Raw genomic sequence first — 13557 nt, forward strand, 5'->3', positions numbered from 1 at the left:
TGAAAAAAGCTCTTAAATTAGCCCCCCCCCCCACACACACACAGGTTACCTCCAAATTGGGAGCATCCTTTATGCGGGGGAACGTCTCACTTGGTCCCAGCTCAAACTCATCCAAAATACAAAGCTGGTTGGAGGAGGGCTCCTGTGTGTTGTTTAAGAACAGTGGTGGAAGAAGCATTCAGCTCCTTTACTTAAGTAAAAGTACCAATAAGTATAAAAACACTGTAATACAAGTAAAAGTGCTACAATCTAAAATGTAAATAAATATTATCACCAAAATATACATAAATTAACAAAGTAATAGTTGTCATTGCTGCAGAATTGCTCCCGTCACTTTTATATTGTGTTATATAATAAATATTTTTAGTTGTAGCTGGTCGACATGGAGCTTAATATAATGACTTTCCATGCTGGTGTTAGGGGTAATCTATAGCAATGCATTATATTCCATTAACTTAGTATATGTCTTGTGTGAATAATATTTCTGCACATGTGCAGATTGCACATATTTGTTGTAATTGTTTTACACATTACACATTTATGTACACAATATTCTCTTCTGTTGCGATACATCTGTACAACACGAATCGGAGTAACGCACGTGTAAATATCTGCCACATTGTTCTTTCTCTGCAAATAGTTGTATTATTTTTTTCTCTATTTTTAATTATTCTTATACAACTTGCATTTGTTTATTCCATATTTATATATTTCTACATTTATTTATGTAGACTGTATGTTTGTCTATCTTTGTGTAGCACCTTAACACCAAAGCAAATTATAATAATAACTAATCATGTTGTAAGCCAAAAAACCCAAATTTCCGCCCACATCTTTTTTTGGGTTCCTTACAAGTTGAAATTTTGTAATTTTACATCATTAAATCACATTGTGGTCACGTGACAGTGGAGATGTGCATCTTTAATGTCTTCCAACTGTTTCAGATCCAAATAGTAAAATGTATATGGTTAATGGTAATTATCACTTGAGTCTGTGAAAAACTATAACTATAAAAAAAATATTCCTGGAATATACTGAACTCTGTGAGTAATTTGTATTCAAACCTGATGTTGGTATGTGATGCCAAAATGTTCAATGAGCTGTTTGTGGGATGAGCTAAAGACCAGCTGGACTGTGTGTAGGCAATCCTGAAGGGAAGTCAAACAGCAGAGAGCTTCTGGTTCTTTCTTCGAAAGTGCAGGCCTAGTCTCTGACTCCACTTTACTCAACAGCTCAGCCAGAGTCACCAGCTCAGTTGATACACACTACGCAGAAATGTAAACAGATACAAAAAAACGCAAAAACAGAAGAGTGCTTTTAGAATGAATAGGGGATCTACATATAAAGAAAAGGCACAAAGAAATTAATACACATATCCATATTGTTTGGTCAAAGAAGTTAAGAGGTGGAAAAATTCATTCTGTTTTCATAAGTCTGCATGCACCCATTTTTTTTTTATTTTAAGTAGATTTTACATAAAACAGAGCTATCATGTGTGTCTTTGAGTAGCATTATGTCAGTCACCTCCTGCTGTAGCAGCCTTAGCTGGGGGGCATCTTCACCAGCACCACCAGGAGTCAACAGAAGGTCAGTCAAAAGCATCCAGACAGAGGAGGACCCTCTGTACACCCCTGTACAACTCCTCATTTCCACCTGGATGTGAATCATCTGCAGAGGTCACCTGGGAAATAACCAAATGCATAGTGGTCACTCAATGCAATGTTTGCCATGGTAAAGAAACATCTGATTTTAGGAACATCTAGGTTCTTGCTTCATTTAAATTGGCATTTACAGAAGAACCAACTACTGCTGAAAGGATAAAGCAAGTTTTTTTCTTAAATGATAAAATGGAAAACTGAAACATTTCATAAAGATAATTTCACAAATCATCATCTTAATATAATTTCTAGCAAATACATCCTTTTAAATGAAAATGCTTACACAGACCCATGTTTATTGATCATTTGTGGGACAATTTATCCAAAACAGTGTATTATTTAAAAGAGTGAACAATCTCTGCGTCTACCGACAAGTCCTTTTGACTAGGAAGACACCTGTATTCTTTAACCTCTGTTACAACTGTACATACTATGTGTCTCAGCATGGTGACGGACTCATGTGTCCGCTGGAGAACAGCAGAAGTAGAACCAGTTAATATCAGCTCCATTTCTGGAACCTAAAGGAAAACGGACATAAGTAGTTTAGGTTTCACTGTGAGTGATGAAAAAAAAAAAGATGCATGTAGGGAATGACTGGACAGAAAGCAGAAATGAAATGAAAATGACTCCTGCATTCAATTATTTTCATATCAGGACAAATACATTCTCACTTGTATTTCTTTTGACATAAGGACAATCAAAATTTTTCTTCCTGTGTAAAAAAATATTTTAGTGGATATCACTTACCTGCAGGCACACATAAAAATTGCAAACAATAATTTATTTTGGTATAATCTTTCAAGGTTCGTGCCATCTGTCCCTCTTATTAATGTATGTCAAAGTAAAGACTTAATAACTCCTAAAGTGAAAAGGAGTGTCAGCATACAGGGACAAAATCCTCCTCATTTACTACAGTACATGTTTACCAAAGGTTTAACCACCTGTTGCACTAGAAACAGATGTAACGGAGAGATGGTAGCGTAGCATCCAATTCTTAGAGAACATTTTACTTTTATCTATTGTGGTCTCATCTCACCCCCCCCTCATCACGACTATTCCAAGGCTCAACTTAAAAAAACAACAACAAAACACCAAAATCTGAATCAACCTGTCTTGACCCTCCAAAGATTCAGAAACAATCCTTTTCTGTATTTTCCGACCTTTTCATGGGTCCCTCCATCGTCTGAGCTGATCAGGGTTTCATGCTCCTCCTTAACTTTATTCAAAGTGGTCAGTTTATGAGAGATCTGGGTATAAAGTTGTCTCCACCTTTGCTGCTCCCCATCTTCTTCATGTCCAGCCAAGCTAGGGACCAAAGGGAACACACAATATGCCTGAGACTACGGTATGCTATGTCCATGTGAGTTGTAAATCATCTATTCTGATGAATGGCACTCTTCCTACCTGATCGGCAGCTTAGACGACTGAGATTCTTCCGCCAAACTACCACGACTGTCTTCACTTTGCTCATTCAACATATTTAATGTGTCCTGGACATTGAAAAACACAAACAAATAAATTAATTGCAATATTCTCACTGTTTTTATTGTATATTATGTGAATGTCACATATGAGAAACATCACATTTGTCACAATTCATGTTTTAAATCAGTGTTAATTTAACGCCAAACATAAAAACAATCAAGCTTTTATTGTTCTCCTCAGTTAAATCTGGATGTCACACATTTCTAGGAGAAGTTAGATAATTATTTTAAAGGGTGTCTCTTTTCTTTCTCAGACACTTACCAAATCTTGATGGAGAGCAGTGGATAAAGATAGATTTCCATCTCCCTCTTCTGTAAACTCATCTGATGCTCTGATGGAAGTGAAAGGTGTTATAGGTCTAGCAGGAATCAGTCTTGTGTCTTCCACTGGAGCTGCTGCCTGAAAGGACTTCTTTGTATGAGGGGCGGTGACAAGGGTTTCATGCTTTGGTGACCCATGTTGGTCCAGTGTAGCAACAGCAATTGACTTGTTTTCTGCTGCTGGAATGGCTGCAGCGATTAGTGTTTCAGGGCTAAATGCTTTGCCAACATCAGCTTTGGAATCCATTGTTATTAATCCCGTTTCAACTGGATCATTTTCTGACTCAGACTCTTTTGTATCAAGCCCAGACTCCATAGATAAAAACCCAGTTTCAGCACCTTTTGTGCTCATCTCCACTTCAGAAGAAAACTGACTTGCCAAACTCTTCAGTGCCTGAAAGATGAATACGATAATTTAAGGTTTAACTAAAAATTTATCAGTCTCTGTCATAGTCATTGAATAAAGACAATAAAACGAGAATACAAAATATATTACAATTTGTCATTATCATGGTTACTGTCATATTAATTTATCTGAATGTGTGTGTACTTCAACCACGAGGAAATAAATACACTAATAAGAGACTTTTAAAAAACACTGTAAAAAAAAAACTAAAGTTAAGGATTCAAAACAAAATGTGCTAAATGTTGAAAGTGCTCATCAAAAAAAAACCAATCTCTGAAATGAAAAATATTATTTACCTTAACTTCTGATAGTGGCTTAATTTCATCAATATCCTCTCGTTGCGCATCTGAAGCATTGAGTGTCTCCTCTGGGTCCTAACACATGAATCATATAAATGTAAAAATGCAAATGGAATACATGCGCACACACATACATGTCATTGTGTGTAGGCTTGTTTTTATATATTCGTGGGGTCCAAAAACCAGGAGCCCCCAGGAGCCCAAAATGAGGGACCTCACAAATTTAAAAGTTGTTTAAGGGTTAAGACTTAGTTTTAGGGTTAGAACTGAGTTAGTGGAAGGGTAAAGGTTAGGCACTTAGTTGTAATGGTTAAAGCTAAAGTTAGGGTCTAGTGAATGAGGGGACCCCACGAAGATAGTGACACAATGACACAAGAGTGTGTGTGTGTGTGTGTGTGTGTGTGTGTGTGTGTGTGTGTGTGTGTTTTTCAGAGGAGCAACATATTTCAAGCAGCTGCTTCTGACAGTGCCAGAAGTGGCTTCATCGGGTAACAGGACACAGCTTGCTTATAAACATGCATAAATCTGCTAAACCCCTCCACACCGCCAGAAAAAGATGCAACATTATAAGGATGAAAACTTTTTAATGAATCAAAATATGAATAAAAAGGAGGGAAAATACAAGAAGGAGCCCAAGAAATTTTGAGTTTCATTCCAATACAAACTCTGTGTATTTTGGAAAGTCTGTCATGTATCTCTGTGTGACAGGTTAAAAAGGTATAATATGTAACATCTGCGCATTAAAATGTCTAAAAACGACGAGACCTGTGTTACATATTTTGTTGATTTTCCAAAATGTTTTCAACTCTGTGAAACCCATATTACTTCGTTGGTGAACATGATTTCTGCCTGTTAGGTATTTTAATCAACAATGGTGGTTGTTATGTGAGAGACCCCTAGCGGCATAAATGACACATCATGAGTTTAAATTAAGTGATTTCTAATAGTAAAGTTTTAATGACAGCCGTTAAGTGTGACATATTAGAATGAAACCCAAAATGAAAGGAGGTAGCCAGAAACATGCTCTCCTGAGCTCCTGTGCTCTTTTTTCAGATTTACCTCTGGAATACTGCATGTTAGTGTGTCAGAGGACGACGAGTGACAACTCTCGTTTTCCTCATCCTCCTCTTCCTCTGAATTAGACACCTCAAAATCCTCCTGATTTTAGTGATAAAGGTGAGTGATACAATCAAAGATGTGATTTAAAGGAAATGGAACAAATAACAGTCTAACGCCTTCCTCAGTTATATTAAATATAACTTTCCCGTAATGTAATTTTCAAGAAAAGTGTTTTAAATTTTTTTATTTCTTTTCAGAAGATTCATAATAAAAACAAAAAAAAATTTACCCAGGAAAAAACTAAAGTTTCAATTGCTATGTGCAGGCTTAAAGTAAATCTAAATGTTATTCTACAGACACACAAAAGATATGCTAACTGAAATAAGTCCAGATGATTGTTCTGAGCTGCATGCAACAGATACAATATGCAGTTTTCACCTTTCAAAATTTGGCAACCAGTGGGAATCTTGGACTTGGTGACTGTCACTTTCCCCAAACAGTTCAATAAAAAAAGTATTAAATGATTTAAAGGTTCAGTGTGTAATATTTCTGAGAATACATTGACAGAAATGCAATATTATATCTATAACTATGTTTTCAGTCGTGTATAAAGACCTTACATAATGAACCATTATGTTTTTATTACCTTAGAATGAGCCATTTATATCTACATAACCGCAGGCACCCCCTTCAATGGAGGTCGCTGTATTTTGTCGTCATGTTTCTACCATAGCCAAAAACGGACAAACAGCGCTACAGAGTGCGTTTCGTCATCACGGCGTTCTTCTTCTTGTATAATTCCGGCAGTGTCGACACCGTCACTACATTAAATGCGTCCATAGAAGAAGAGGAAATAATAATAATAATAATAATAATAAACAGTCTGAGTAGTCCTCTCGTTTATTAGAAGTAAGAAGAGAAGTGACATTTGGACAAATGAATGAGCAGACACGTTATTTAGCACTAGAGCAAACAGCCTGTGGATCTTTATACCATGAAGCAAGAGGATTCGGGACAGATGCAGACAGCTGACCGCAAAAAATCAGGTATATAATCTGTGTGGATTTTCCCAGATAGAAGGCTTTGATGTGGGACTGATGTTTTCAAAGCAGAGCTGAAGTTTTCTGATGGACAGGTAATTAAGTTTGTCGGAATTGTGTAAAATATGCGCTCTGTTATGGCTTTGCTGCATGGACAGAAATGTGCCCATACCTTCCTCAGACAAACCGCCGATGAATATTATTGGCAATAAAACGGTAACAGCAGCTAAACTTCTGTTGAATACTGCCCTGGTGGAAAACATGTATTTATTTTACTGCTAATAGGCACACGGTCATGTTATTTGTCACTATCAAGTGACCAATAATGAATACTTTCAGAATTTGCACAAGCCGAAATTAAGGCTGTCAGTACTACTTTGTGTTTCTGTTGTATTTTTAAAAAAAATTAAAAAAAACATTTTGGGAAGATTTGCAGAAGCAAAGTCAGAGGAGCCTTGATCCTCACCTGACAATGCTTTTGTAAACTTCATGTATTATGTGGTTTATAATGGACTGTGCTGAGGCTTCCATTTTCCTGTTATCTGTCAGTGGCCATATTTAATGCACTAGATGTGATAGTGTTTCTGAGATGTCATTTTCTTTGGTATGTTAGTCCAGATGAGCCAACCCTCCCAAGTTGTAAAATATTGTATTACAAGAGTATGAGACATCCTGTAGCACTTACTTTCTTGATGTGGCTGTTGTTTATTAATGAACAAATAACAATAATATTCATATTTTTACTTAATAATTAGATATATTAAGAAATTATATTTACTTATCTAAAGAAACCTCATTTTTTGACTGGCATCTTTCTGCAATCTCACAGAGAACATCTTTTGTCCTGTCTCAGGCACCGGAGCTATACAACTCGCTTGGATAGGGGAGTGGGGTGCAATTCCCAACCCTCACCACTAGATGCCACTAAAACTTATACACTGAACCTTTAAGAGGCTGAGTTTTATTGATTTAATTCAAAGATATGTCCAACTCTTAAAATAAAAAACATAAAACAAACATATCACTGTTGTTATTGTTTCAGCTAGTGATGAATTCTACCTTATTATTATTTTGATTTTTATTACCTTGAAGTATCTTTGTGGAGATCCGTCTAGCTGCTGTATTTCTTCAGGGGTATCAGAGACTGTAGTGATGCAAAGATCCTCCTCCCTAATCTTGTTCTATGTAAAGAGCCAAGAGCAACAGAGCGAAACAGGGAGAGAATGTGATAAGAGACAAAAGTTAATGATAAACATATTCAAGGTTGTACCGCAGAATATTGGGTTTGTTTGTGCCAAAGGCTGAAACAACTGAGACTCAGCAAACCGGTTCCATTAAAAAAAGATAAAGAGCAACCTTGAGTGTGTTTTGTAGAGAAAAATTACATAAAAACTGTTGGCCTACGTTCCCTGTTGCTAACAAGAAACATCCTTGATTTAATTCACTGTTCAATGAAGTTATACCTGCACAACAAGTACAGTCATTGTAAGTATTCATGAAACAGCTTTTGTCGAATATCTCTACTCTACTCTTCCAGAGTAACAGATTAAATCAATACTTATACATAAGTGCAGTGGCACTTTATGCTGTACCTCCAGCATCGTGGCTTGTTGCTGGGTGAGCTGTTCCAGTTCCTCGAGGGGCTGCAGGAGTTGTCTGGCTCTGGAAAATATTAGTAGACTCTCCTGTGCTCCCTGTGGGAGGTGAAGCTCTTTTTTGCATCTCTCCACCTCCTCCAATGTCCTCCGCATCAACTGCATGTTGGCCAGTATCACCTTCCAGTTGAAACAGACAAACTGGTTAAACTATAAAACTTTTAAATTTTTTTGTCTTGTGAATAACTTAGATCTATATACCAGTTGCACTTTTATGATCCCGGGGGACTAAAAAGATACAGATAAAAAAATTATTCAACAGAGGCCGAGAAATCCTGACTTTTAGTTTAATTTTAGTTTAGAATGGCTAGCATGGTCAATCTCCAAAAATGCTGGTTCTTACAATGTTCCACTGTTTTCACAGGATGAGTATGACTCTGCATGACAAATAAACTGAGTGTCAGTTCATGTGTCATGATGTGTGGACAGATTTTCATTTTTAACACTGTCAAATCAGTACATATATAGAAAAAGAAGTGGTGGGATGTCACATTAATCTTTAGGAAGAACTGTATGCTTCCTTCCTTAATGAGGCAGTCCTACATCTAGAATACTTTTTAGTCTTAGGTGTTTCATATTTTTATCACTGGTTGCATGTGTGTCTTACTATTAAAAGTATTTGTGTGAAATTCATAATTAAGAATTACAAAGTCATTCTCTCACCTGTCGGTTGTGAAGATGCTCCGTCAGAGGTATGTTGGAGTTGTCCATGGAGGATAAAATTGCTTTGATCTTCAGGACATTCTTGTCCATGGCCTTAAGCTCTGCCTCTATTGCCTCCACCACCTGAAATGAAGATTGCCAGTAAATGTTTCAGCAACTTGACTTGTAATCTCATAATAAGTGTAATAAGTGTGGATGTTCACATAGAAGAACGTAACTGCACATGAAACTGTCTTGTTGATCGAAGGCAATGCACTTTCAGCCACTATATACCTGGTTCAATTCTGGCAAGGGATTTTTTTTGCATGCTTTCTTTCATGTTTCCTGTCATTCCTACTATTTACAGATGTATATGTCTGCCCAAAATCTCAAAATGCAGGCACCACACTATCCCATCCAGTTAATCTGTCAAAATGGAAGTCAGGTGTTCTGCACAAATGAAGTGGGAGGAACCAAAATATAGGGTGGGGACATATCAGTTTCCTCCCTCTGCCATTTAGGGTCACTAACAACCTGACATTTGAGGAATCCCTCTTTCTAAAAATCTTACTGCAACATCCTGCAGGAGCTGCTCCAGCGGCTCTAGGATCTTGTGTTGCATTTTTTGGACTTGTTGGTCATTCTGGTCCAGCCTCTCCACCTGGGTGCTGATGTCACACACAGCAGAGATATCCTCTAGGACTAGCCTGAAATCCTGCAGGGTGTGCCTGATCCTCTCAGAGTCATCCAGGACCAGCTGTAAATTATTGAAAGTGAAATTACTCCTCAATATGAAATCTCTGAAAATGCTTGTAAATACTCTGGCCAATACTAAATTATGTCTCTAATAATAATAATAATAGGATATATTAAATAAAACTATATTATAATGTTAGTGTTAAAATGCATACATACATGAATGAAATGAACAAATAAACTGTAAAAAAAAAAACATACAGGGTGTGCACAAATGACAGAATGATGGCAGTATCAATAAAAACGCATCACAGAAAATAAATGTTCTATTAAAACAAATGCCCAATACAAAACAGACAAATGTGAGAATATAGAGAAAAAAACATAACACATTATACATCAAACAATGTGAAATTAGTTATCATGGTTCTTCCCAGCTCTTTTGTGTTTGTTTGCTTGTTACTTGGTATCACTGACCTGCAGGGAGTTTGCATGATTCTGGAGGCTTCTGGCTGTTGTAAACGAGCAGGGAGCAGTGAGCCATGACTGGGCCTCATCTAACCAGCAGGTGGCGCTGTACAGAATATCTTCAAACTCCTGAAGACAGGCAGGGATCTGACAAAGTATAGAAAGTATAAAGAAGCAGAATAGAAGTTTTCTAAGAGATTTTTAGAAGCCTTTTCCACTTTGTACCTGTGATGTAGTCCATTTAAAAGATACACAATAAGCCAAACCATGGTTCCTGTTCCCTGCTGTTTGAGAGCTCACATCCCCACTTTTCTGTATTCAATACACTACAGTACCATGTTAATGTAACATAGTATGCCTGACCTTGCTGAGGAAGGCAGTACGTTGCTCGGCCATCTGTGCTGCGTTTTGGTAGAGCTGCAGTGGTTGGGTGAGTTGGTCCATGAGTAGGTGAGCTTGATCTGGATTCTCCTCCGCAAGATCCTGCACCTCGTTCTCCAGGAGCATCAAGCAGCTATGCCATGCATCCAGCTCATCCCACACATGCTGGAGAACAACCAATATAGGGCTTTAAGTCATACTGTAATCCTGGATTGTCATCAGCTCTTAGTAAACATTGGCAGCTAGGTCTTAACTGCTACACTGTCGTTTCTAGGCCGTTGGTCACCCTTCTTATAGCCTACATACATTTGCACAATAGCTAACGTAGCTAGTAGAGGCTACTGTTTGTGGTTGGCAGCGTTTTCATTCATTCATGACTAATATGGAAACATGTTCAAACTCGTGCATATCAGCAGGTTTATGTAACATGCACACACAGACTCACATACATAAACCAAGAAATACACACACCTTGAGTACATTTTGAGCTTCATTGACTGTTGGACTCCTTTTCTCCAGTAACGCTTTAACTTTCTCCAGGCCAGAACCCAACTCCACCACTTGATCAGCCAGCTTCTGAACAGGGTCGCTCTTCTTCATAAGTTGCAGAATAACCACACACACACACACATTTAGAACAATATAAGGATTTGCTAAGGAACAGTTCATGTGACACTGAGGATGGATTTCATTCCTGTTCCAGTTACCTTCTCCTGTTCTCTTTGTAGAGACAGCTGAACTTCTTGTAACCTTTTGCTGATATCAGCTGGTATCTCAGCATACTGGCTCTGCAGACTGTCCATGATACACTTTAGTTTGGTCTTCTGGGAGGACAAATCCCTACTGAGCTCCTGTCAGTGTGGAAATGAACAAGACAAAAAAATCAGAAGGACAGGAAACATGAAAGATAGACAGCAAGAAGGGGTCAAAAGTTTAGCTCTAAACCCCTTCTTTCAAAATTACTTCAACTTATTTTCTAGTTAAAGGTTGAACATAAGCTTACGGGTAGCCCCTCACAAGTTTAGTATGCTCTGTCTTTAAAAGAGAAGGATGACCTGCAGCAAACCATTTACAGAACTGCTGATTTTTCACAGAGACAGTTTAGACTTGAAAAGACCACAGTCTTGAATCGTATTATTGAAGCTACATGTCGTCTGTTGTCACACCTGACAAAAACAGGCCTATAAACACAATTTATATTTCTCACTGGCGCTGTAAAGGGCTTCTAAATAAACCCTGACATTAAACATCTCAAACACTACTGTAAACAATATACAGTAGTAAGTAAAATCAATTGGAAGGTACTCTTGAGTATTTGTCATTATTTTCCTCATGTATATATTATTATTATTATTATTACTTCAACTCTCTTATAAACCTCATGCTCAAATTTTCAAGCGTGGAATATAAAGCATAAAAAAAGAGCTTGACCTGTTGTTTGTATGGATTTGAACAGGCTTCCAGCAAGGGAAGAATGGCAAACACATGTTGCTCCACCTCTCCTATGTCCTCTTGGAGTTGCTGTCTCTTTTTCTCCTCTGCCTGGGCTGCAGCTACAACCAGCAGGTTTCTCTCTTTCAAGCTGTGGAGAACAGTATCTTCTCAGCATCTCTGACATAAATGAGTAATCACTTTTCACATGTATATTAAACAACTCCCACCTCCTGACATTCTCTTGGATCTTCACTAGTGTTTTGCCAATAGGTCCAGGGCTGATGGGATCCTGGGAACTAGATAGGCTCAGGGCGTGCTCCAGTCGATGCTCCAGGGAGGCCAAGGCCTGCTGCTCCTGCTCCAGCCCAACCTGGTGCATCTCAGCCTGAACCAGAAGCTCCTGGGGTTCCTCTTGAGTGAAGCTCACGGTGGAGGAGTCAGGAACCTCAGCCTGAAGACTGGCCAAAAAGCTGCAACACTGCTCCATCTAAAGAGAATGGGATTTAATATTCAACATCTCTACTTTTCTTTGTCCTTTGTGTTCTGTTACCAGTGTTGTCTCAATAAAAGTAACTTAACACAGTCCTTTAGTTCTGTAACCTCACACACATGTGGTAGCCAGAAAATACAATAATACAGAAAACCGGAAAAAATACTTTTTTTAATATGTTCATTTTAGATGCAAAAGCTGTATAAGGAATTTTTATTGGTAAAACTCACACTTGTAGTGATATCCTTCCATTCCTCTGCCCTCTGTTCTGTGTGTGCCATGAGGAGACCAACACCACGTCGTAATGACACCCAGCGCCTCCAGAGGGTGTCTAGCTCGCCCCCCTTTCCAACCCCACAGCCCTGCATCGGACATCCAGCTCTCAGTTCTTCTATTTTACCAGCGAGACTGCGAACATCCTCCATCAAAACCTTTATAGAGATGAAATAAAGCTAAAATTAAGGTTTGAATCAGGAAGTATTCCTTCTACATGAACCATATATCGGTCAAATGTTTAGTACATTCCTGTGCCCAGTACAGGTACACGTGGTACTCCAAACAAGTAAAAACAAGACAAGAGTCTACAGCCAAGCCGGCAGCTCTGTGAGGTTGTGCTTATGCAAAAAGGTGCTTTAATAGGACATGAGCATGCTCACATAATCGCAATGAAAATGCCAACATGTTGATGTGTAGCAGGTATAATGTTTACCATGTTCACCAGTTGTAGTTAGTACAAACAATTACAAGTATAAGCTGATGTCATTAGTTTTGCTGGTATTTGGTCATATATTAAAATATATAACATATATTTTAAATGATTATGACGCCAAATTAAAAATCATATACCAATTCATGCCAATCATACCAATTCAGTTTGGTATTACCAAATGGTGCTAGAGGGAAAGTCAGGGGATCATGCAAAATCATTAGGGTTCATCAACTAAGCAGCATGGATATCTGTACAAAATGTCATGGTATTCCTTCCTGTAGTCATTGAGATATTTCACTAAAGACAAAAAGATCCACCTGCTGGTGGCGCTAGAGAAAAACTCAGGGGATCATCAAAGTCAGTAGGATTCATCCTCTGGTGCCCTTTAATATCTGTAAAATATACAGTGGTGGCCCAACTGATAGACCAACATTGCCATCCATAGAGCAATCCTGTTAGCATGACTAAACAGCTAATTGTAAATTTTAAAAATCTATTACATGCAAGATTCAAGTACATCTAATTTTTGTGTAGACAAATACATGCTGAAACATTTTCTAATTACCAACAACATAATGCTGAATCAAACCTACCTTGGCTCTTTTTTGTTGGGCAACACATTTGTCATATGATGTCACTTGTTCTGCAGCACATTCTGAAAGCTTTTTTTCAAGCGCTGAAAGATGCTGACTAATGTCTTCATGACACTTCCTGTGGATTTCTTGTCTTATTTCGCACCTGTGAAGAATTTGCCTATTAGGTGTTTTTACTTTATTAAAATTATAAACAAGAAAAACACAGACATTATCACGACA

At 37.9% G+C, this 13557-nt stretch overlaps 1 protein-coding gene across 1 annotated transcript in view; it reads right to left on the reverse strand.

Moving 5' to 3' along the window:
* The window catches only part of LOC119909481 (nesprin-2-like), an 88512-nt gene that overhangs the window by 34941 nt on the left and 40014 nt on the right, over positions 1–13557 (reverse strand). Inside the window, 22 exon segments of the mRNA XM_038727728.1 lie at positions 50–142; positions 1065–1265; positions 1525–1596; positions 1598–1681; positions 2090–2176; positions 2819–2963; positions 3063–3148; positions 3405–3857; positions 4166–4243; positions 5228–5326; positions 7353–7448; positions 7860–8042; positions 8586–8708; positions 9136–9321; positions 9738–9875; positions 10092–10274; positions 10581–10703; positions 10817–10960; positions 11541–11691; positions 11771–12030; positions 12264–12464; positions 13336–13480. Of these exon segments, the coding sequence (XP_038583656.1) occupies positions 50–142; positions 1065–1265; positions 1525–1596; positions 1598–1681; positions 2090–2176; positions 2819–2963; positions 3063–3148; positions 3405–3857; positions 4166–4243; positions 5228–5326; positions 7353–7448; positions 7860–8042; positions 8586–8708; positions 9136–9321; positions 9738–9875; positions 10092–10274; positions 10581–10703; positions 10817–10960; positions 11541–11691; positions 11771–12030; positions 12264–12464; positions 13336–13480 (3331 nt within the window).

Source organism: Micropterus salmoides, unplaced genomic scaffold, assembly GCF_014851395.1.
Source record: "Micropterus salmoides isolate LMB-PRFRI ecotype aquatic unplaced genomic scaffold, ASM1485139v1 Ms_hic_scaffold_18, whole genome shotgun sequence".
Classification (NCBI taxonomy): domain Eukaryota; kingdom Metazoa; phylum Chordata; class Actinopteri; order Centrarchiformes; family Centrarchidae; genus Micropterus; species Micropterus salmoides.